General features: G+C 37.9%; 1 protein-coding gene across 3 annotated transcripts; it reads left to right on the top strand.

Annotated features, from left to right (window-relative positions):
• The first annotated feature begins 6,758 nt into the window (after positions 1-6,758).
• Positions 6,759-17,545, top strand: LOC116002458 (glycerol-3-phosphate acyltransferase ATS12, chloroplastic-like). Of its 3 annotated transcripts, none has more exons than XR_004094472.1 (13): positions 6,759-7,196; positions 10,333-10,430; positions 12,017-12,103; positions 12,234-12,331; positions 12,883-12,940; positions 13,287-13,388; positions 13,476-13,537; positions 13,620-13,730; positions 13,900-13,978; positions 15,674-15,793; positions 15,864-15,977; positions 16,975-17,163; positions 17,283-17,545. XR_004094472.1 is itself a non-coding variant. In XM_031242602.1 (12 exons), the coding sequence occupies exons 1-12, from the start codon at positions 6,890-6,892 to the stop codon at positions 17,107-17,109; spliced, it is 1,371 nt and encodes a 456-aa protein (XP_031098462.1). In that variant the 5' UTR covers positions 6,759-6,889; the 3' UTR covers positions 17,110-17,545. The 3 variants fall into 3 exon arrangements, 1 of the variants encoding a protein (XP_031098462.1); XR_004094471.1 differs by having other exon boundaries at positions 17,258-17,545; XM_031242602.1 differs by having other exon boundaries at positions 16,975-17,545.
• The last annotated feature ends 7,081 nt before the right edge of the window (positions 17,546-24,626 follow it).

Raw genomic sequence — 24,626 nt, 5'->3', positions numbered from 1 at the left:
TATCCAAATATTTCTCACTAACTAAGACTACAAAGTTGTGGAGTAAAATCCGATCATTTGCTCATATAGATCAGAGTCTAAGAGTTTGTATGACATATGGGAGTGATACAATGAGCTATTGAGAATGTGTCCTCACCATTGTTTGCCAAACTGAATGTAGGTTCAAACTCCCTAAAAGGGTTTGAACACTATTATTACAAGCAATGTAGTTGATTAATGCCATCATTAGGTCATGCTTAATACTAAAATAATAACTTTTAGTTTAAACACTAATTAAGGATATTAACCTTATTACATGTCAATGGAATTCTATAGAGAAAAGTCAAGTAAGCAAAAAGGTTTATAAGTTAAATACAACGGTGTTGGTTTTATGACTTCTGGGTAGTCAAAGGCAGGCCAACACTACCTGTTAGAATAGCGAGAATATAGGAAATATATAAGAAAAATATAATGAGGGAATATATGTATTGTATTGCTCAGAATTGCTTCCCTTTCTCCGTGTGTGGAGGGTCTATTTATACATATTTTGGGCCTAGAGCCCTACAAGGAATAAGAATCCTGGACCGCCCCATATTGGGAGTCCCTGTTACATCATAACTAATAAGCCCTAATCTTGTTAATATTACAAGTGCTAAGTCTAATCCGACAAATTATTGCATGGACCATGGTCCACACAGCTGTGTGGACCAAAAATAAAAAGTACATTATTTTTGTACTAAAAGTACATTATTTTGTATTGTAGGTACATTATTTGATAGTATAGATCAAATAATGTACCTTCAGTACAAACTAATGTACCCTAAAATAATGTACCTACAGTACAAAAATAATATATCTTCAATACAAAATAATGTACTTTTTATTTTTGGTCTACACAGCTATGTGGACCATGGTCCATGCAATAATGACTGGTCTAATCCTTATCGAACTCTTCTGTAGCTTTGTGTTGAGGGTCCTTCTTGGGCTTTCTTGATCCAATTGCTTTCTTGGACCGGTCCATGTAGTCCAAGCCTAGTGTATTATCCATCATCTAGTCCCCCACTTTCTTGAGACTTTGTGGATACGAAGTCTTTAGAAAGTATACTTGCTCTCTTGGGCCGGTTCATGTAGCCTAGGGCTAGTGTATTATCCATCATCCAGTCCTCCACTTTCTTGGGATTTTGTGAATACAAAGTCTCGGGAAAGTATAATTGTGCTTTTTTGTTTCGACCAATCTGTAAATAGAATTTTTTTTTTCTTTTTTCTTCCATTGCCCAATGAGTATGTGTTTCTTCCACACAGTGGTGGGAATACGAGTCTGCCACTGGCTAATGGGTATATGTCTTCCACTCGGTGGTGGGTATATGTCTTCCACTCGGTGGTGGGTATATGTCTTCCATTGCCTAGTGAGTATGCGTTTCTTCCACACGGTGGTGGGAATACGAGTCTGCCACTGGCTATGCTAACTCGGTGGTGGGTATATGTCTTCCACTCCTTCCATTGTGAGTATGCGTTTCTTCCACGGTGGTGGGATATACTGGCCTTCCATATATGTCTTCCACTCGTCTTCCATTGCCTAGTGAGTATGCGTTTCTTCCACACGGTGGTGGGAATACGAGTCTGCCACTGGCTAATGGGTATTTTTTTTTTTCATTGCCTAGTGAGTATGCGTTTCTTCCACACGGTGGTGGAATACGAGTCTGCCACTGGCTTTTTTTTTTCTTTTTTTTTTATTGCCTAGTGAGTATGCGTTTCTTCCACACGGTGGTGGGAATACGAGTCTGCCACTGGCTTTTTTTTTTTTTTTTTTTTTCATTGCCTGTTGCCCTCCGCCGTGGGAACCCAGCTACGCCACCATAGCGTTCGTGACTCCAAGTTTGATTCCATTGCAGTAGTTGATTCTAACATTCATACAAATAATCCAGCAATAGGAGTACACATACGTAATATTCGATTCCAGAAACCAACTAAATCAGCTTATATATAATCAAACAGTACATGTATATATTTGTTGGTTTCAATTGATTTTGATTCCACGAACATATTTATGTATGTGAACAAGCCTTTAATTGATATGTCGTTCTCTTATAACATATAATACATGATTATAGTGTGAAATCATATAGCACAAATCATATACATGATACAAATTATACACAATACGTACAAGAACCTACGCCAATAACTAACATATATGTAGTTATGTATTATATGTAAACCAGTACGTACAATGTACATATATTGATTCATAGAAACATGCAAATCAATAAATATAAATATATGTATATAAACAACGCATACATATATAACATATATGTTTGTTGATTCCAGTGATAACAAATGTTATTAGCATCCACTTTAAACCATCGTCAACGACACAGTTCGTAATTAGGTATGTTTGCTGATTTCAGTGATCGACGAACGCCAAAAATATTATACAATGATAATAAACAAACCCACAATAAAATCTTATAATTAAAAATCCCTAAATATCATGAACCCTAATTTTCAGTGATTAATCAATTTAAGACTCCGATATCAAATGTTAATTAAAACGGTCTTCCATTGCCTAGTGAGTATGTGTTTCTTCCACACAGTGGTGGGAATACGAGTCTGCCACTGGCTAATGGGTATATGTCTTCCACTCGGTGGTGGGTATATGTCTTCCACTCGATGGTGGGTATATGTCTTCCATTGCCTAGTGAGTATGCGTTTCTGGTGGGTATATGTCTTCCATTGCCTAGTGAGTATGCGTTTCTTCCACATATATGTCTTCCATTGCCTAGTGAGTATGCGTTTCTTCCACACGTATGTCTTCCATTGCCTAGTGAGTATGCGTTTCTTCCACACGGTGGTGGGAATACGAGTCTGCCACTGGCTAATGGGTATATGTCTTCCACTCGGTGATGTGTATATGTCTTCCACTCGGTGGTGGGTATATGTCTTCCACTCGGTGGTGGGTATATATCTTCCATTGCCTAATGAGTATGCGTTTCTTCCACACGGTGGTGGGAATACGAGTCTGGCACTGGCTAATGGGTATATGTCTTCCACTCGGTGGTGGGTATATGTCTTCCACTCGGTGGTAGGTATATGTCTTCCATTGCCTAGTGAGTATGCGTTTCTTCCACACGGTGGTGGGAATACGAGTCTGCCACTGGCTAATGGGTATACTTTTTTTTTTCATTGCCTAGTGAGTATGCGTTTCTTCCACACGGTGGTGAGAATACGAGTCTGCCACTGGCTTTTTTTTTTCTTTTTTTTTTTATTGCCTAGTGAGTATGCGTTTCTTCCACACGGTGGTGGGAATACGAGTCTGTCACTGGCTTTTTTTTTTTTTTTTTTTTTTTCATTGCCTGTTGCCCTCCGCCGTGGGAACCCAGCTACACCACCATAGCCGTTCGTGACTCCAAGTTTGATTCCATTGCAGTAGTTGATTCTAACATTCATACAAATAATCCAGCAATAGGAGTACACATACGTAATATTCGATTCCAGAAACCAACTAAATCAGCTTATATATAATCAAACAGTACATGTATATATTTGTTGGTTTCAATTGATTTTGATTCCACGAACATATTTATGTATGTGAACAAGCCTTAATTGATATGTCGTTCTCTTATAACATATAATACATGATTAATAGTGTGAAATCATATAGCACAAATCATATACATGATACAAATTATACACAATACGTACAAGAACCCTACGCCAATAACTAACATATATGTAGTTATGTATTATATGTATAAACAGTATGTACAATGTACATATATTGATTCATAGAAACATGCAAATCAATAAATATAAATATATGTATATAAACAACGCATACATATATAACATATATGTTTGTTGATTCCAGTGATAACAAATGTTATTAGCATCCACTTTAAACCATCGTCAACGACACAGTTCGTAATTAGGTATGTTTGCTGATTTTAGTGATCGACGAACGCTAAAAATATTATACAATGATAATAACAAACCCACAATAAAATCTTATAATTAAAAATCCCTAAATATCATGAACCCTAATTTTAGTGATTAATCAATTTAAGACTCCAATATCAAATGTTAATTAAAACGTTCATGCGCTTATAACTTGAATGCAGAAGCACAATTAACAATGAATCACATGTAAATCAACTCAATCAACTAAACAATGTTATGATCATGGATGCTTAATTAAAACAAGAATAAGGATAAAGACTTACTTGGTTCCGTGTAATCTCTAACTTGAATAACCAATAATGCTTCACCTCTCTAATCTGTATGCCTTAATTACCTCCTGATGATATGGGGACCACGTCACTAGGAAGTCAGAACCAGTGCAGGTCCAAATGATTTGAATCGAGGATCGATGGTGAAAGGTAGAGATCACGAGACTATTCGTATCGATCCCCACAGACGGCGCCAATATAATGTTGGTTTTATGACTTCTGGGTAGTCAATGGCAGGCCAACACTACCTGTTAGAATAGCGAGAATATATGAAATATATAAGAAAAATATAATGAGGGAATATATGTATTGTATTGCTCAGAATTGCTTCCCTTTCTCCGTGTGTGGAGGGTCTATTTATACATATTTTGGGCCTAGAGCCCTACAAGGAATAAGAATCCTGGACCGCCCCATATTGGGAGTCCCTGTTACATTATAACTAATAAGCCCTAATCTTGTTAATATTACAAGTGCTAAGTCTAATCCTTATCGAACTCTTCTGTAGCTTTGTGTTGAGGGTCCTTCTTGGGCTTTCTTGATCCAATTGCTTTCTTGGACCGGTCCATGTAGTCCAAGCTTAGTGTATTATCCATCAAACGGTAAACTTGGCAGCTCAAATAGATAAATTGAGCAAAAAGATTGACAACTTAGTTACTCCTCAATACACCGCCCCAATATAATGATGTTTTGTGATTAATGCATGTGAATCATGCAAGCTCATATTGTCATGATATGAAGATATATATATATATATATATATATATATATATATATATATAATAAAAATTTAATATTTAAAAAAATTAGCTAGGGTGAGGTGGAGGGGGGCAAGGCCCCCCATAGCAGGTACATGTTTCCACCCCTGCTCATAATATTAAACAAGGAATTAACAAAGTCTACATTAAGATTACAATATAGAGTATCCAAGAAAACACCAGAACCACAAAAGGTTTTTTGTTGATACACATAGAGGAACATTCAAAATTAATGACCATAAACTAAATCATTACTTTTGGCGTAAGGCAAATGGATATAAAAATCAAAGTCATGTTTCTTCACTGCACTGCGTTGATACTTAATTGGTGAGGGACTAACTCTGACATCATGGTAACTATGTTAAATAAAGAGTTCCTTCGGAGGCAACCCAATTTATTTTTATTTACTTGCACTTACATTTATTTCTAGTTTGTTCTGTTTATTTTTTTTTTCTAGTGATAGGTTGGTGCATGGTGGTTGTTTTCAACAGTTGTGCATATAACTTGGGGTGAATGATGTCATATTTGTGTTGGACAAACCGTGATGGTACATCAAGGTAAGTCATGGTGTATTTGTGCAACTATGGTGCATGGACGTTGCTAACTTTTTGAGCTACTATCTCATTACTTGATAAAGCATGTCGAAAGTATGTATGTAATGTTCTTGTCTATTGAAAATTTTTTATAATATTTAAAAAAAAAAATTTTCACATAGTTTTTAATGTACCCTGTAGTATGATGGGAAGTTTTTAATTTTCTTTTTATAATATACCAAAAATACATTAAAACAATGCTATGGGATTAGGTATGTAGGAAAGTATTCACAAAAAATATTTTGTTTAGTTGTTTTTTTAATAGTGTATGATAATGAAAATCAAAGACTATTGTGATAGTGGAGCTAGATTTTAAAGTAGTAATGAAGATTATTTGAGAAGGTGGGAAAGATAGATGGGTAAAGCCATCATTTTTACTTGATCACATGGGTTGGTAGCATGATATTTTTTTTTAAATATATTTTGAGAGAATGTAATAACAATGTTGATTATTTGACCAATTTGGGGTAGATGCTCGCTTGAGGAGAGTTGTGATTGATCACTTGCTAGAAATTATTAAATGTCTTTTGAGTTTAGATGTGGTAGGACTTAGGATTGAGTCTTGTAAAATAAATTGTAATTTGCTTGATTTTTTTTTTATCTTGTCATCTTTTATCGTTTTTAATCTACAAAACATAGATATTAAATCGGCATTATAATCATTATATTCAAATTTAAATACTTTGTGCATTTTTTTTAATAAAAAAGTGTAGAAATAGAAACCTTTAGGAAAAAAGAAAAAGAAACTCATAAGAAAAAACTGAAAAAATTTGTCTCAAATATTGGTCAAGTTGATGAGAAACTCACTTAAGAGTTAGGACTTGTTTTCAATGTAAGGTTGTGTTTGAGTTTGTATTGGACTCCTTGGACATAGAAATATACAATTTTATATTTTGTCAAAATTATATTGACTCAGTTTATCTCCTCATAAATCAAAGGTAAATTTCATAAAGTGTAAAATATAATTTGGGGAAGCTAAAAAATTGGTTGTTAAAAAAACAGAAATAGAAAAAATTGAAGAGGATAAAGAAAAGGTAGAAAGTAGGGCCCACATCGACAACAATTATGTCCACATCACCAAGCGGAACCGCCTAATCATTTACACGTAGCAGAATGTATTTGGTCCTCAAATCAACCCACCACGGGCTCAGTGTTCTCAGCCCATCAACTGTTCCTTGGGCGACTCAAAGCACGCGCGACTCTACCAATAACCAATCCCCTTAGCTACAGATAAGAACAACCCCCTCCCCCCTCCCTCTCCCATTGTTCCCTCTCTAGTCTCTCCCCTGTTCATCTCCCTCTAATGTCCTCCACTTTCTCTGTCTGAACAACTATGGCGATCCTCTCAGTTCCTTCTTCAAGACTCTTTACTTCTACAGTTACAGTGCCGAAGATTGCAAATGTATCTTCTTCTCCGTCTCCGGCGACGGCTTCTTGTTCCACCACCAAGGTCGAGTCGATTGCCGTGAAGCACTGCCGCAGATGCCGCTTCGCGGTTTTCTGCTCCTCCAAGGCGAGAAGTATGGCGGAAATGCTCGTGGAGAAGAGCGCTTCCAGTACCGCCGCCGCGGCTGCTTCTTCTGTGTCCCATTCCGGTAACCAAGAGCTTCGCACTTTCCTCGATGCTCGTTCCGAAGAAGGTCAGTTATCTTTGAACTGTTTTATTTCATATTGTCTCTGTGTGTTGTATGCCTGTATCTGCATATACTGAGATGTCATTTTCTTGTAATGCTTGAATGCCTCATCATTAGCACTAAAAGCGATGACATACCATATCTGAGTACTAATGTATATGCATCTTTCTTTCTATATGTATTTTATTGTTATTGCTCTGGTTTCTACTTTTTAACGGTATATATCATAAAATATCAAGAAACTGTGTATAGTAAAAAGATTTTCTGTCATATAACAATCAGGCCTCTTCTATGCATGTATACTTAACTAAATACTAAAACAGAAAATGTTGATGGTTTCTTTGTTGCAATATGATACTGTCTTGTAAATCCTTTAAAGGATTTTCTGATGGGGCTCTTCATTACTTGTTTGAGATCTACAGAGTACTTTTAATTCTTGCTCTTGTAGTTTAATAATGTTGCTATTGGCATTTAATTGCACTCCCACTGCAGGAGACAAATCACTCAAACAATTTGGATAAAAATAATTTCAAATCATAGAAAGAAAGAAATAAAGAAGAATATGTTAATCATTCAACAAAGAGCATGTTAATAGTTTGTCTGATTTCAAGTTCTAACTCAAGACTAATTCTATCATAGTCTAGGGACCAAAGGTGGATTTTAGTTCTTCTAATTTTCCTTGTTGGAAAGAATTAAAGACTAAAATAATATATACTAGAATCGTAGATCATAATTTTGAAGATATACCTGATTATTTTGGGTAGATAAATGATTCTAGTATATTATCTTTCTTTTTTCTTGTTTTTATTTATGTTTAAAATAATTAACTGAGAGTTTGAAGATATAGTATGTATATAATACATGGTAAATGGAAAAAATGAGGGAGTAGAAGAGGGTGGCTTGGAGTGAATGAGTGATGAAGCAAAGATAAACAGTAATAACAGAGTAGGCTTGGTTAGTAAATGGAAAAAAATGAGGGAGTAGAAGAGGGTGGCTTGGAGTGATGAAGCAAAGATAAACAGTAACAACAGAGTAGGCTTGGTTATGAGTACCCATTTACTTGATGTGAATGTCCTTGTCAGTTTCGTTCCATGACCTGTCAATGTCATGCATGGAAATAACGTGTACTTGGAACAAACTTTTGAATAAGATAGTGGGCGTGAAGAACAATGTAAGTCCACAAACAACCAAAGAAGGTTACGTTTTTTCTAAACAAACTTTGTCATTAATGAAAAGGAGAGATCATTGAATGCTCTCGTGAGCTACATGTGTCATGATTTGTTGAATTACACTTAGAACATGGAAGTACCATGTACTTAGGACAAACTCTCAAGCAGGACAATGGGCGTGAATAACAATGGGTCCATAGATAATAGAAAATGATATGTTTTCTCTTCCAAGACTATGACTTTGGTTTGGTTAAAGTGGAAACATTTTTTAAAGTGAAGGACTAAAATTGGAATAAATCAAAGTTGAGGACTATAAATGGAAATGTTACTATAGTCAAGTAGTGAGTAGTGGAATAAACTCTTATTAGAACAACAAAATTTAACTATTAGTCTGTAATATTCACGATAATTTACACAAAAGCGTACAAAAATTATGACTCAACACAATCATATACATTATCCAAGTTCCATTTTCATGTGAAGTAACTAAGAAACTAACAGTTAAACCTTGATTAGATTTAGCCAAGTATTTTACCTATGTATATATAGTAGCTTGCAGTATGTTTGGCCTCAAAATTTTATTTGATTACTTTTCAGAACCCCTAAGTTAATCATAACTATTAGTTTCAATGATAAATAAATTAGATAATTTGCTATTATATGTTTTGATGCATTAAGAAAACCTAACCAAACCCTGTTCAAACTTTGGTTTTTTATTTTAATTTTATTTATTTTTATTAAACAAGTGTACAATGGTGTTTGTGTTTGTCTTGGTTTGTTTAACAAACATGCATGAGCAGGGATAACCTTGTTCCACTGCATGGTTTGCTACAGCTTTTATACACACTCCAACCATACCAAATCCTGTTCAAACTTGGGGTTTTAATCAAAGCAGCCTAAAATGGTGTTTATGTTTGGCTTGGTTTGTTAACAAAAATGCATGAAGCCAAACTTGTCAAACTGTTTGTGTGGTTCTTCACCAGCTCTTGTGAACATGATTAGTTACTTCATTTTTAGATAGGTAAGACATGTGCTTAGGTACTAACTCCTAGCATGTACCTTGATTCATCTTTTACTGATTCATTTAAGAGGGAAATTCTTTTAGATAGACAACACTTTTGTGAAGAAATCTTACTCCGCCATATGGTTCTCCAAATATTCTTGCCAAAAAATTATTCCACATCTTAACCAACTGCACCTATTGATTCTATGTTACAAGGAGTTGTTAATCAACATCAGAAATAGGACTTGGGAAGTTCTGTGCTTAGACTCTTTTAGTTTTTTATTTGTGAATTGAACCATAAATTTCAAAATTGAAAATGTTTAAAATTCAAACTTGCTTTGAATATTCATGGGAGAAATTATATTAGAATAGTTCTTTAGAATCAGTGACAGTGAGCAAAATAATCTCATGAATTAGTCATCACTTATTTGCTCTGATTTAGTGATTTGATACATTCTCATGAATAACTTTTTTGAGTATTGATTAATGCTCATACTCCCCTTGGTGCCTTGGTGAATATATTCTCTCTACTTGTCAAATAAAAATGAAAACCCTCTGCTTTCTGAAGATCTCACAAGAGTAATAATCTTCTGTTCCAAGTATTATCATAGACAATTATTTAAAACAAAGAAAGAAGAATTGTTGAATACTAGAATACTAGATCTTCCCACGATAAGTAGTTTCTATTGAGTCATTAGATTTCCATTGATTGTAAATATATAATTGATTGATTGATTCTCCAGATAGTTATTATTCTCTATAATGATATATGATATTCTAAAGCAATGTTGGGACTAAAAGAGATCACTCATTGCTAATTTTATAATAACTTAATAGAAGGTGCTACTATAGCCTAGTTAATTACTTGGTTACTGACTGCATGTTGTGTCTTGTTTTGTGGCTCAAAGTCTTGAATTCAAGTGTAAGCTCTTTTTCGTTATACTCACTCGCAATGCATTCATTTATGTAGACTTACTTACTGGCGTTCGAAGGGAAGCAGATGATGGAAGGCTTCCACAGACTGTTGCTCAAAGGATGGAGGAATTATATCAGAATTATCGAAATGCAGTAAATTAATTTTCTTCTGCTCATAGTGTAATGTACTTTTTCTGGGTGCATTTTACTTTCTTTGGTGTCATATAGTGTAGACTGACTAATTAGATGTCATACCACATTCTTATGGAGTTATGGCAATATGGCATTAACTAGTGGCATTAATGAAGTCTCTTTTATAGATGTATATGTTATTGTTAATGTATCTTAAAACTCCATAGGGGAGACAACTAAAACAAAATTAAAAGTTACCATTTCACCATTTGGCATGCCTAATATTTCCTAATAGTCATCATGTCATGCAGCTAGCATATTTTCTGATTGTCCAATTATCTTAATTTATGGGCTGTTTGCTTTGTTCATGTTTTTGGTTTTGAAATGTTTTCGTTTTGTTCAATATAAGCTAAATAATAAACATGTTTTTGTTTGCCTATAAAAGAATGGTTGAATTGCCAACTATGAGATTAAATAAAAAGTTGGATAGGTAAGTGGATCAAATTAGCGAGTAGCATTATACTAGAATGGGGTGGAATACACTAGGATAGGTGTGGTTGAGCAGTAGAGATAGGAAAAAGGATAAAGTGAAGAGTATATGTGATGTTAGTCCGAAGAGATTGCGTGGGGTCGGATGGGGAATAGGCTGTGGTCAAAGTGACAGAATGTGAAATTACTTGCCTGGTATTGACCCTAACCTTCATTTATCTTACCCTACAACAAATGCACCCAGCAACTATACAACTTCAATATCATATTGCATTGCATCTTTCTTGTATTGCCTGCATCGCATTTGAAGGAGGCCCAACTTACCAACTGTTACATTTTCTTCATATTTTGAAAATTTTGAGCACTATCCCCACCCCATTTCTAAACCTCTCCCATCCCCTCCACACTGGATGTAAGAATACGGTGGCTGGCTGGCTGTGGTTGTGGCAAGAAAAAATTATATAAATAAATCTGCAATTGCCTTGCCCCGCAAGATCCACATAGTGCGGGTTGCAATCTGGGCTACAAAAAGCGTACTATAATTGCATTCCCTAAATATGATGTTGGAGAAGATACTTTTTTTTTTTTTGTGGTTTTTTCTGAGTGTTACAAAAGATTTTTCTTTGTTCTGTACTTAAAATTCTCTCTCAATTGATATTACTGGTTTTATATTATTAATTAAAAATTGATGTGGCAAAAAGTATGTGGAAGATACTAGAGTTCCTTTTCAATGTATGATTGCTTGTAAAAGTGACTGTTTTGGCAGGTGTGAAGTTCTTTACCTTTAATTTTTTAGTGTGTTTTAATTATGGCTGGTCCTATACAGCTATGCTTGTATTAAGAACTTCATGAAATATTGTGGCTATACCTATTAAAATAATAATAATTTCAATTTTATCAGTATCTATCTTGATTATTCATATTCCATTTTGGAAAAAATGCCCTATTGTTTGAAGAGTTACACTTCAATTGTGGTAAACATTTTATGAATGCTTATCTAAAAACTTTTATGGATTTTTTTAATGGCATTGGAGGGAGGGATGTGATGCTCAGATACTTAGTAGGAAAGAATTGGATATTTTATATCTCAAATACTAAGATTTTTATATTTTTATTAGGTTTTTCAAAGTGGAGATCCTAAAGCAGATGAGATTGTCTTATCTAACATGGCTGCTGCATTTGACCGCATTTTCCTTGATGTAAAGGTAGCCACTCTGCTGCTTTAGTTTTGTTATGTTGCTGCAGCTTTGAGTATCACATTTCTCAAGAAAGCAAACTTTGCGTGTATGACATTATGAACTAACTCTATCTTTTATGTTTAACAACACCTTTCAGGATCCGTTTGAATTCTCACCTCATCACCAAGCCATTCGAGAACCATTTGACTACTACATGTTTGTTCAAAATTATATCCGCCCTTTAATTGACTTCAGGTAGTACATAGTCTTTTTTTTTTTTTTTTTTTTTGGTGTTTTTTTTTTTTTTTTTTTTTTTTTTCAAGGCTCTTAATTTCTTCCTTAAACATAAATAGATACTGTGGACTGAGTGATTAATCAAACACCATTTGGACCTCAAATAATCCATCTTATTATTTATTTATTTTTTCACAAGATGGCCATAAGTTGGAATACTGTATGTAAGGCCCAAAATGTCCAGAATTATTGGTTGAGGTTAAATTAAATCAGAGGAAAGTAAAGTAACGCCCAAGAGAAATGGTAAAAATATGCCTTTTGTTATTGCCCTATACTTTTGTTGGGGGAGGGTGGTGGTGGTGGTTGGGAGACTAGTGTGCAAAACAATACTACTTGTGGTGTTATTTGGGTGCTACTATGCAGAAGAGATTTATTCAGTGTGCTTCAGAAAAGTGACTTTGACTTCATAGTTCATTTTGTTTTCTTTTTCATTTGAATGGCCTGGAAATGCTATCAATGTGATTCTATCAACAGAACATTGATATATCTGACCTCTCTAACTGACTTGCCAGGAGGTCTTATGTTGGCAATATATCCCTTTTCAATGAAATGGAAGAGAAGCTTCAACAGGTGAATAATTTCTGCACCTTACACTAACTTTACCTGTTTTTCATTCCTTTAAAAGGTGGATTTTGTTCCTATCTGTGTACCATTATTTTCCCTGTATTAATCAAATTGCATTTCTCTCAGTATATTGCCTCATAAGGTTTTGACTAGGACTTATGGTTGCCAAATGAACTTATTAAATTAATGCTACATCTTATTAGCTACTGGTGCATAAAACTAGTTAGATCCGTTGATCTTTTCGTCTATTGATATTTCACTTCATTTGTTCTTTGTGTGACCTAATCACTTCATTTATATTATTTCCCACGAAACAAATGACCTACTTACTGTTTATTTCTCGTGAGTTCAGGGTGAGAACATAATTTTGATCTCTAATCATCAAACTGAAGCAGATCCTGCAATTATTGCATTGTTGCTGGAGTCAACACACCCACATATTGCTGAGAACATGGTAATAATAATCTTTTATAAATAAAGCACATTGCAAGAGTAATTTTAAAACTGCTTAACTTATCAATTTCTATGTGTTGTGTTACAGATTTGTGTGGCAGGAGATAGAGTCCTAGTTGATCCTCTTTGCAAACCATTCAGCATGGGGAGGTGCACTTTTTCATCTTTAAATTTGTATATGCAAATATTCATACCTTCCATTATCAAGATATTGATGCTCATCTGTGTTTAGGAATCTCCTTTGTGTGTATTCAAAGAAGCATATGTATGATGTTCCTGAACTTGTTGAGATGAAAAAGAGAGCTAACACGAGAAGTTTGAAAGAGCTAGCTGTGCTTTTAAGGTACAGATATTCCAGTACTTTTTGTTTGCTTGTGTTCTTCTGAAAATCTGAGATATTATTAAAATGTAGTTATTTACCCTTCAAGAGTAATTTGACTTAGTAATTTTCTTTTCTTGCTTTGATCTAGCAGAGAAACTTAAGAATATGAGAATTTTTTTTTCGTCTCTAGGGGTGGATCAAAAATAGTATGGATTGCCGCAAGTGGTGGAAGAGACCGGCCAGACCCTATAACGCAAGAATGGTATCCGGTAAGATTCCTCTTGCTTTCATTCTCTTCTGTTTTCTTTCCCTATCCCTTGGGTATGTGGAAACATTGCTCATACTCTTTTATCCCTTTATAGTGATACTACAGTCACATTGAAGGATTTTAGTAGGGATTGTAATGTTGGCTTGGCCCACATGGCTGCCCAGGCCCAGCTATTATGGGTTTGAGTTGGGCTCAGATTACCTTTTGTTTGTTTGTTTTTTTATTTTTTTATTTTATTTATTTATTTATTTTTTATTTTTTTAAGTCTTGAAACTGAAATTTGTAATAGTTTACATTATTTCTACATACAAGGGTAATTTATCTAGAGATCTCTTATAGAGAGTCACACTTATGCCAATAAATTACAAGGTTCTTTATTTTGTAGTTTAAATTTATTTGTTATAACTTGCAAGTTGTATTAATTTTAATTCCTGACGTCGTATTTTAAAAATTAGTAAGTTCTAATCTCTAATTTTTAACTTTATAAATGTACAAATAATATACAGTTTGTGACATTTGTCAATTATACGAATATGCAATAAAACTAAAAATTTATGATTCTAATTATAATTTTTAAAGATATAAATTACTCAGTATAATTTATATACATAAACTTTTTAAAAAAATTATTAATTTAAACTTTTAATAAGTCAAGGGGGTGGTCCGGCACAACCCACATTCTAATATGAGAGTGGCCAATATGGCCCAAGATATATTGTCAGCCCAGCTCGGCCTAACCTACTTTTTCATCACTGGATTCAAGTGTGATTTCTTTTCTAATGTCGACAGAGGATGCATGGTAGGGATTGTACTTCACATCAATAACTGTACTTGTTCCATTGTCACATACTAATAGTAAAAATTGCCATTCATTAACTAATGTTGAGTTGGCAATAGTTTGGAACTTTCAATTTCATATTTCATGTTAAATTCATCAGCACCAATTTGTCTTCTTGTGTCTCAGTCACCCAAAGAACTACTCAGTGTATTATGATCAATATTCTTGTAGTTGAGAAAGTGACATCACAAAGATTGTTGTTGATATATTTGAAAATTTATAGTGGCAGAATGCAAGATGATCATATGTTCCAAAGATAAGTAAATACTAAAATTGTTGTCAACTCCATATTGAGATCATAGACTAAACAATTCAAACTTCACATGTTTGACAAAGATTATGGATTCTACATTGCACAATACTTTTCAGCTTCTTTAAGCTTCTAATCTATAAGTAGCTTTTAGTAGATTGTGGGTTACTTCACAATTCATAGTAAAAATCATTGCATCAGCTTTTATCTGGTTTGTACTGTCATGATAAATTAACATTTTACTGCATCAGCTCTCTGCATTGTTCATTAAGCCTAGAGAGAAGTAAAGATGAATGACTATTTTTTTCTTGGGAAAGAAAGAGTTAGGCATGTGGTATTGTATGATTCTTCTTGGTTTTCTTCACATTGCTTATTTCACTGGTGAAATTCAGTTCCCAACTAATTATTAGCACTTCACCTTTGTTGAACTTGATTCTATACCCATGGCTATTCTTTGTGTGTTTGTAAGTTTGACCTCAAGTAATTGATTGTGTATATTCAGTTCACTATAAAACTATTTAGCTTATTGAAGCTAGTAGTTATCTTTTTCAAATTGCATTAATTGTTTATTTTTTTGATTAAATGCCTTTTTCCACTCTTGCATTCAGGCACCATTTGATCCTTTCTCAGTGGACAATATGAGAAGGCTTGTAGAACATGCTGTTTTTCCTGGGCATATATATCCATTAGCACTACTATGTTACAACATTATGCCTCCCCCGGCCCAGGTTTGTTTTCCTTCTGATATGTACTGTGATGATTCACATTTTCATTTCTCAGTTGTACAATGTATTACAGGTTGAGAAAGAAATTGGAGAGAGAAGGGTTATATCCTTTCATGGGGCTGGATTATCTGTGGGCCCAAAAGTTGATTTCCACGTACTTACTGCTGCTTTTGAAGACCGTGAGGAGGTTAGTATGTTTGCGGTTAGATAACAATTAGCCTTCCATTTTCATGTGAAGTATGACAGAATGATTCTGTTGGTCAATTCAAGTCAGGAGGCAGTAAATTGGTAATGCGATATAGGACTTGTGGGTATATACTATCTGCCCCGTGAAAAGATTTGTCAAATTTGTCTAAGTTATGTTCATTAGAGTCTCAAGTCAAATGGAGCAGAAGTCGTAATCAGATCCATCAAAATTTGGCATTTTGAATTTGGTGTGGTGAATTTTATGCACAAAATTGGTGATTAAACAATTCAGAGCTCATGGTATAATTTGCCATCTTTGCTCTTGATTCTTTAGGTGATCTTTTAGACTTTGACTTTTCATTTCAGCTCAAATTTCTAAATTTTTACTCCATATTTGTTTATTATTAGCTTATAATGCATTTCTGAACATGAGAAGTCTGGTGATCATTATTTCTTGACCAGCAGTTCTCCCTGCAAATTTAGCATGTTAATCATAAAATAGTGTGTGAAAGCTGATAATGTCAAAATAAATTAGTCGCTGTTGAATTGTATAAATGGAATACCTAGGTTTCTTTTAATAGTATAATTTAAGGATAATAATCCATTTACAACTCATTTTGCAGCATGAGTAGGGTTCTGATAATTCTTCTTGGCCTGGATGTCTCTTTGAAAATTAACATAATTATATAACGATTAACATATATAATTAACTTGTTTTCAAAAAAACATATATAATTAACTTAATATTAAAATAAGACAATTAACATATAATATAGATTCATGTGTGAATTATTCATTTCTATGTTTGGGTTGCATATTAAATATGATGATTGGCATCAAGAAAAAAAATTTCATTCTTGTAGACATTCTTATATTTGTTCTTGTGTTTTTTTTTTCCTCTGAACTCCCTCAATCTGTTTGTCTATGCTATTAACCATAAGTATGTCTATGTCAGAATCCACTGATTTTAAGTAAAGACTAACAATTCATACCTGCAGGCTAAGGTGGCGTACTCCAATGTGCTATTTGATTCTGTGAACCAGCAATATGATGTGCTAAAATCTGCCATTCATGGGAAACAAGGGCTGAAGGCTTCTACCTCTACTGTATCATTGTCACAACCATGGCTGTAGTTTAACAATCTGCACCCTTTCTTTTACAATGTGCGCATTTTGAGGCCTTTCCAGGTATTTGGTCTGGGTTCAAATACCCATCTCTCTTGGTGTACCAGCCCTTTTTTCATTCTACTGACTTGTAGCATGATAATGTTACATGGTACAGTTTTTCTTTTGACAACACTGTACAGCTGCTCCACTTTGTCAGTAGAAAGATGGTAATGCGGCTTGGATCGCCCACTACCCATTCTATCAACTTGCAAGTTCTCAAGCACATTTCTCCTTACTTAGATGTGCTCTTGTAGAAAGGCCTAAATAGATGAGAGCAAATTGAAGTTTTGTCAAGCTTAGTTAGCAGTTTTGTTGTTGTAAAAATCCATACTAAATCGCAATTAGTGTAACATTTTACTGGTATCAGTGCGCAATATATGATACATTCTACATTTCTATGATCCATCTTAAACTAATTTTGAGTTTGTTATTTCTGCTGGGTATTGTTCCGATGGTCTCGCTCATCCCTTGACCTGATCATTAGTCCAACTTAAGCTTATTTGCAAACCTTTGCTCCAACTTAAACTCACGTGAAACCATAGCTCTAAACTTAAACTCCTTTGTGATCTTGGCTTCAAACTTAACTCTTTGTAACCTTGCCTTTCAAACCTTTGCTCCACTGCTCAAATTTTAAGCTCCAATAACAAAGCTGGTTCTCTATTCTTGGCTTATACTTCAACTACTCCATTTTATGTTTAAACTTAATTTGTTCCCCCCTTTATGAACGAAATACTTTACTTTTGACACTTAAATATTAACAAACAATAAGGGGTCTTAATTTTTTTAATCCTAAATTACACTTTGACTCATCATAATTTATTTACAAATATTTCTAACATCACCTTGTAGTGCTAAACCAGGTGCATCACCATTCACCCATCTTCTATCCCAGCAAACTCTGCAATTAGATCAACATATCTCTCAAACTCTTATGTCATTTAGTACTGCTTCATTAAACTCACCATCAAATTCCCATTCACCATCACATCCTGACACATTTAAATTTTCATCACTTTTACCTTCAATTAAATTTAACTAACCACTCACAATCCAAATTTCTTTTTCATTATGCAACTCTTTCTTTCACTAAATCCTAAAGTTCAGAATTTGACATTAACTTTATCAACCCTTTTAACATATTGACAAACATCTTCATACTTTCTATCATGTCATATTCTAACTCCTTATAACTTTATCCCTTAGTGTGAGTAACCACACTCATTCACATCCATAATTTTGAAACAACTTATCCCCTCTAACATAGGTAGCCTGATGAGTTTTATTCATTCTCCTTCTCATGTCTTAAAGTAAGACTAAAACTATCTTTATCTATAAAGTAATTAAAAGAACAGAATATAAGTGAATAAAATAGAGTTAATTACCGATTTGGTCCCTCGAATAAAATAGAGTTAAACGGAGGACCAAATTGGTTAATTTTTTCAAAGTTGAGGACTTAATTGGGTAAGAAAAATTGTCGAGGACCAAAGTGGTGAAATCCCAATAGTCGAGGGACCAAATCGGTAATTAACTCGAATAAAATATGTAGTTATATTACCTATTATAAAGCCAATACAATACTAGTTTCGCAACCCCACTCAAGTGGTCCTCATGCCAAAACAATGCTTTTTTTTTTTTTTTCCTACTTTTGTTTTATAATCAATACAACACACATGTAAACCCATTATAAAGCCACTATAGTACTAATTTTAAATTACATACTGATGGGTAAATATGCACATGTACTAGTCGGTCCGAAAATCACCCGTCCGTCAACGGTCACCAACCTATCCGTCGACGGTCACCCAATCGGTCCGTCGACCGCATGATTGGAAGCAACACACTTGTGGATTGAAGGCTCACGAGCGCAACAGTTGCTTGATGTGACGACCGACAACTTTTCGGGAACAAGGGATCCGTGTTTTCATCACCTCGAGTAACTCAACCACTTCGAGCAAACCAATGCGCATTTTGCGGAGTGACTGTTCAGCCCATGCAAATATGCCATCCACTTGCATATCAGACACCATGTGCATAGTGAATCCACTTAGTATAAATATAGGGGTCATTCCCCTCACTTAGGGAGAGAGAACTCATCAGTACTACACTAATACACTTGCGATTTGCCGATTGTCTTTCTCCTGCTTACTCTTTATCACTGTTCGTCACCCGTAGAGCGATATAGCTTCGAACCGCTCAGTCGTTAACCGGTAGACCGACCAATTGACCGGCCGAGCGACATTCTTCACCACACGTAACACACGTATTCGTAGCGTAATCGTAGACCCGTTTACATTTACGCTATCATTGGCGCCGTCCGTGGGGATTGAACGAGTCACTCTGTTCTATCCCGTTATCTTTTATTTCTTCACACCGTTATCCATCTTGAAATGACGAACAACAGAAAAAGTTTGAGCCAAACTCATGCGCGTAGGGGGAGCCCGACTCGGTTGGTCGGACCTCACCCTGACAATGTAATTGGAACACTCCCTGAAGATGATCTACGTCGCCAGTTGGATCGATCCAGGAGCCTGATGAACGAGTTGACATCCAACCAGAGGCAAGATGCACGACCCACCCAACCGGTCAACCCGAATGCAGGCGGACATGCAGGGCAAACGAGCTTTCAAATTCCAGTGACATATGCCATGTTGCCCCCAACTGGCCAAATGCTGACTCCAACACCTGGTGCACTTGGGGGGAACCCGTTGCAAGGGACTCCACAACAAGGATTGACTCCGGTGTACCAACCGTGGCCGGGAACTCCCGGATACTATGTTGTATCACCCACTCCCCAAATGCTTGCAATTCCTCAAATCCCTGCCGTGGAACAACAGGCGCCCCGACCTTCCCAGAGGCAACAGTCGCACCCCCAACCTCAAGATCGTAACTTGGAGGAAGTCCAATCTACGGATCGCACACGGAGGTCCGATCGAGAGGGACGTCGGTATGACCCCATTCAACGTAGGAGCGCTTTTGATCGCACCCGGAATAGCGTTACATCTCGGTTGGGGCCCTAGAATAACAATGAACACGCGAGACAAAGGCCCCAAATGACTGTAGAGGAAAGCAGCACTGGAGTGCACAACATGGGGACGCCCATTTAGCTGACAGAAGGGCCCGACCGGTCGGTCGGGTGAGTGATCGGCGGACCAATCGAGTAGGCGATCAACCGGTTAGGGAAGAGAGGCAACTCGGTGAAGAGAATAGTCCCCGACTCCAAATGGCCAGGCTGCAGGAAAGAATAGATCGTTTACAACAAGAGCTTCGCGAGAGAGTCGGCGCGGGAAAAGAACCATCATGCTCGCTGGTTGCCACCCCCTTTACGGACGACATCATGAATGCCCACTATCCACAGGACCTCCAAATCCCGCTGGCCCACACTTATTCCGGACGGTACGACCCGCAAGAGCATGTCGACATGTACTATGGCAACATGTTGATGTTGGGAGTAAGCGATGCGGTCATTTGTAGAGCTTTCTTCGCTACCTTAGTCGGTAAGGCGGCCGAATGGTTCAAGGGTTTGGAGCAGGGGTCGATCAGGGACTTCGGTCAGTTGGCCGATAAGTTTGTAAAGCGTTTCGCTGCAAGTAAATCAAGAAAGAAATCTTACACTTGCCTGAACAAGGTAAACCAAGCTATGGGAGAACCGTTGTCTACTTTCCTATTCAGATGGGAACGTGAGGTTGATGAGGTTGAACCAATGGAGGACCAGGTGGCAATCCAAGCTTTCCTTGCATCACTTTGTTCCGGGGCGCTCTACTACGACCTCATAGTTAATCCCCCCCGAACCTATGAGGAGGCCATCACCAGAGCCAGGCATCATGCAGATGCCACCGAAGCTAACATGGCAAAGAGACGCGATGAGCAGCCGGTCAATCGGGACAGAGGCCACGATCAAAGGAAAAATAAACCACCGTTCAGACACGTCAAACAATACGATCGATCAGAAGGTGTACCACGTTTCACTCCGTTGAACAGACCCCTGGTGGAAGTCTTGCAGTTTGCCGAGCAATGTAATCTGATCCACCCACCGGAGCCGATACCCGAGGGGCAGGACAAGAGAAAGTATTGTGCTTTCCACAGAGTCAAGGGACACAATACTTCGGAGTGCATGGCCTTGCGCATGCTCATTGAACAACTCATTCAGAAGGGAGAGTTGAGGCAATTTGTGATGAAGGAGGATAGAAACCAAGGAAAAACGGAAATGAATGTGATGAAAAGGAATCTCGAAAGGCACGACAAGGCATTTGTCCCACCCGGGTCAGCTGACGAGAAGGTGGCCGGAAAGAAACCAGTGATCCACGTCATCTACGGGGGCCTTGAAGGAGGCGACTCTTCACGACAAAGGAAGCAATGGGCGAGAAACTTATACGTTGGGACGATTCATTCGGAACCCCGAGAGAAGAGAAAGCGTACAGAGCCAATACTTTTCAGTGACGATGATCTACCACCCCATGGGGAAGCCCAAAATGATCCACTCGTCATCACACTAGATGTCAATGGAACGGATGTCCAGCGGGTGCTGGTTGACACGGGGAGCTCGGTGAACATCTTATATTTTGATGTTTTTGCTCGGTTGGGTCTGTCCACCGATCAGTTAACCCCCATTCGGACCCCGCTGTCTGGTTTCACCGGTGACTCAATAGAAGCAGAGGGAGTCATCAGCTTGAATGTGGAGTTGGGCAGCCAACCAAATGTGTTGAAGACTACCATGGACTTTGTGGTAGTGAAATTGAAGTGTGTTCACAACGCCATACTTGGGCGACTAAGTATCACTCGCGCAGCTGCTATTATATCCATGAACCACTTGTGCATGAAGTTCTATACACCCAATGGGATTGGAGTGGTTCGAGGAGACCAACGTGCTGCTCGGCAGTGCTACGTGCAAGCAGTCAAACAGTCGGACCAGGAGGAAGGAAGGATTCACACCATATCCCAGCAGGTAGACCGCGGGGAAGAGAGGGAAAAACCGCAACCTGCCTCAGAATTGGAAGAGATAGTACTTGACTCCGACCGACCAGAAAGGGTGGTTAAAATCGGTCGGGGACTCCCTGCAGACCTACGTGAGGACATCATCGGAGTGTTGCAGAAGTACAAAGACGTTTTTGCTTGGGGACCGGAAGACATGCCCGGGGTTGATCGGTCTGTCATTTGCCACCGCTTATCAATTCAACCGGGTTCGAAACCGGTCAAGCAAAAGAAAAGGCACCTGTCAAGCGAAAGAAGAGAATTTGTGAAAAAGGAGACCGCCACCCTCTTGTCGGTAGGGCACATCCGAGAGGTTCTTTACCCGGAGTGGTTAGCCAACGTAGTCCTCGCGCCTAAACCGCCAACATGGAGAATGTGCGTTGACTACACCGATTTAAACAAAGCTTGCCCGAAGGATCCATATCCCTTACCGAATCCCGACCAGATGGTTGACGAAACGGCCGGGTGTGAGCTGCTAAGTTTCATGGACGCCTTCAAAGGATACCATCAGATCTTCATGAGCAAGGAAGATGAAGAGAAGACTGCTTTCATCACTCCAGATGGAGTGTTCTGCTACGTGGTAATGGCGTTTGGTTTACGGAACTCTGGAGCTACATACCAAAGGATGGTGAACAAATTGTTTAAGGGTTTGCTCGGATCAACTATGGAAGCTTATGTGGATGACATGCTTATCAAGAGTCGACTGAAAGAAACTCATCCTACTGACCTTGCCCAGGCATTCAAGGTGATGGAAACTTTCAACTTGCGTCTGAACCCAAGTAAGTGTACTTTTGCTGTTCAGAAGGGAAAATTCTTGGGGTTCATGATGACGGGGCGGGGGATCGAGCCAAACCCCGAGAAGATAAAAGCGATAATGGAGATGCAACCCCCCCGATCGGTCAAGGATGTTCAGCAACTGACCGGTCGGCTAGCAGCGCTTAGCCGTTTCCTATCCAAGTCGGCCGAAAAGTCTTTGCCGTTCTTTCAGATTTTGAAAAAATCAAATGGCTTTGAGTGGACACCGGCGTGTCAATCGGCTTTTGAAGATTTGAAGGTATACTTGAGCTCCGCACCAGTCCTCTCGAAGCCAAAGAAAGATGAGGTCTTATTCGTTTATTTGGCCGTGTCCGACCGAGCGGTCAGTTCCGTGCTTGTCCGTGAGGAAGCAAAGGGAATTCAAAAGCCGATATACTACGTGAGCAAAGCTCTTCAGGGAGCAGAGCTGAGGTACACAAAATTTGAGAAGACCGCGTTGGCGCTCTGGGTGACGGCCAGAAGACTTGCAGCTTACTTCCAAGCTCACCCGATAGTAGTGCTAACCGATCAACCGTTGGGGACGATCCTTAGGAATCCAACATCATCAGGACGATTGATCAAATGGGCCATGATGCTCACCCAGTTCGCGATTGAGTATAAGCCCCGTCCTGCCATCAAGGGTCAAGTATTGGTTGATTTCATCGTCGAATGCACCGCACGCGATCCGGAACCTGACCGACCGACTGCCCTAGAAGAACCATGGTGGGAAGTTTCTACTGATGGGTCGTCAAGTAAGAAGGGATGTGGGGGTGGAATTGTGCTCACATCCCCCGAGGGCTTCAAGATTTATCAAGCCTTGATCTTCAAATTTCAACCTACCAACAACGAAGCAGAATATGAAGCACTCATAGGCGGGTTGCGATTGGCCAAGCAGATGAATGCCGAACGGTTAAGGGCACGATCAGACTCCCGGTTGATAATCGGACAGCTATCCAGCACGATCGATTCAAAGGAGGATCGAATGATACAGTACAAGGATATTGCGCTCGAATTATTGCAACAATTCAAAAAATACGAGTTGATCCAAGTATCAAGGATGGAGAACACGGACGCTGACATGCTCTCCAAGTTGACTCAGGAAGCTCCTGAATACGTGTCCAAGATTGCGCGTATTGAAGAAATTGAAGCGCCAAGCATTGATGTCATAGAAGTCCGACCGGTCGAGATAGGCGAACCAGATTGNGAGGCTGGGTTGATGAGCTTTCATATGTTCTTTGGACGTACCGAACCACCCCGCGTCGGGCAACGAATGAGACACCCTTCTCGCTGACATATGGATTCGAGGCAAGAGTCCCGATTGAAGTATGGCTCCCTACCACCCGAGAAAAAAATTACGATCCTGAAGTGAATGATGAGATGCAAGGTACGGAACTCAATTTCATAGACGAAAAAATGGACATGGCAGCTCGAAGGTTAATAGAATATCAGAGGTATGCCAAAGTAGCCCACGACGGTCGAGTGAACCCACGGTATTTCCAAGTAGGAGATCTGGTCCTACGGCGGAGGGAAGCTAGCAAACCGACTGATCACGGAAAATTTGCCAAGAAATGGGAAGGACCCTACAAGGTCTCTGCAATGGTTCAGCCAGGTACCTATAAGTTAGAGACTCTTTCTGGTCGATTAGTCGGCCGAGTGTGGAACTCTGAGCACCTTATTAAATTTCACAAGTAGTTTGGTTGTTGGAATGTAACTTGCATCTA

This window comes from Ipomoea triloba, chromosome 13, assembly GCF_003576645.1.
Source record: "Ipomoea triloba cultivar NCNSP0323 chromosome 13, ASM357664v1".
NCBI lineage: Eukaryota > Viridiplantae > Streptophyta > Magnoliopsida > Solanales > Convolvulaceae > Ipomoea > Ipomoea triloba.
The sequence above is the reverse complement of the archived record's forward strand: the minus strand, read 5'-3'. Positions and strand labels throughout refer to the sequence as shown.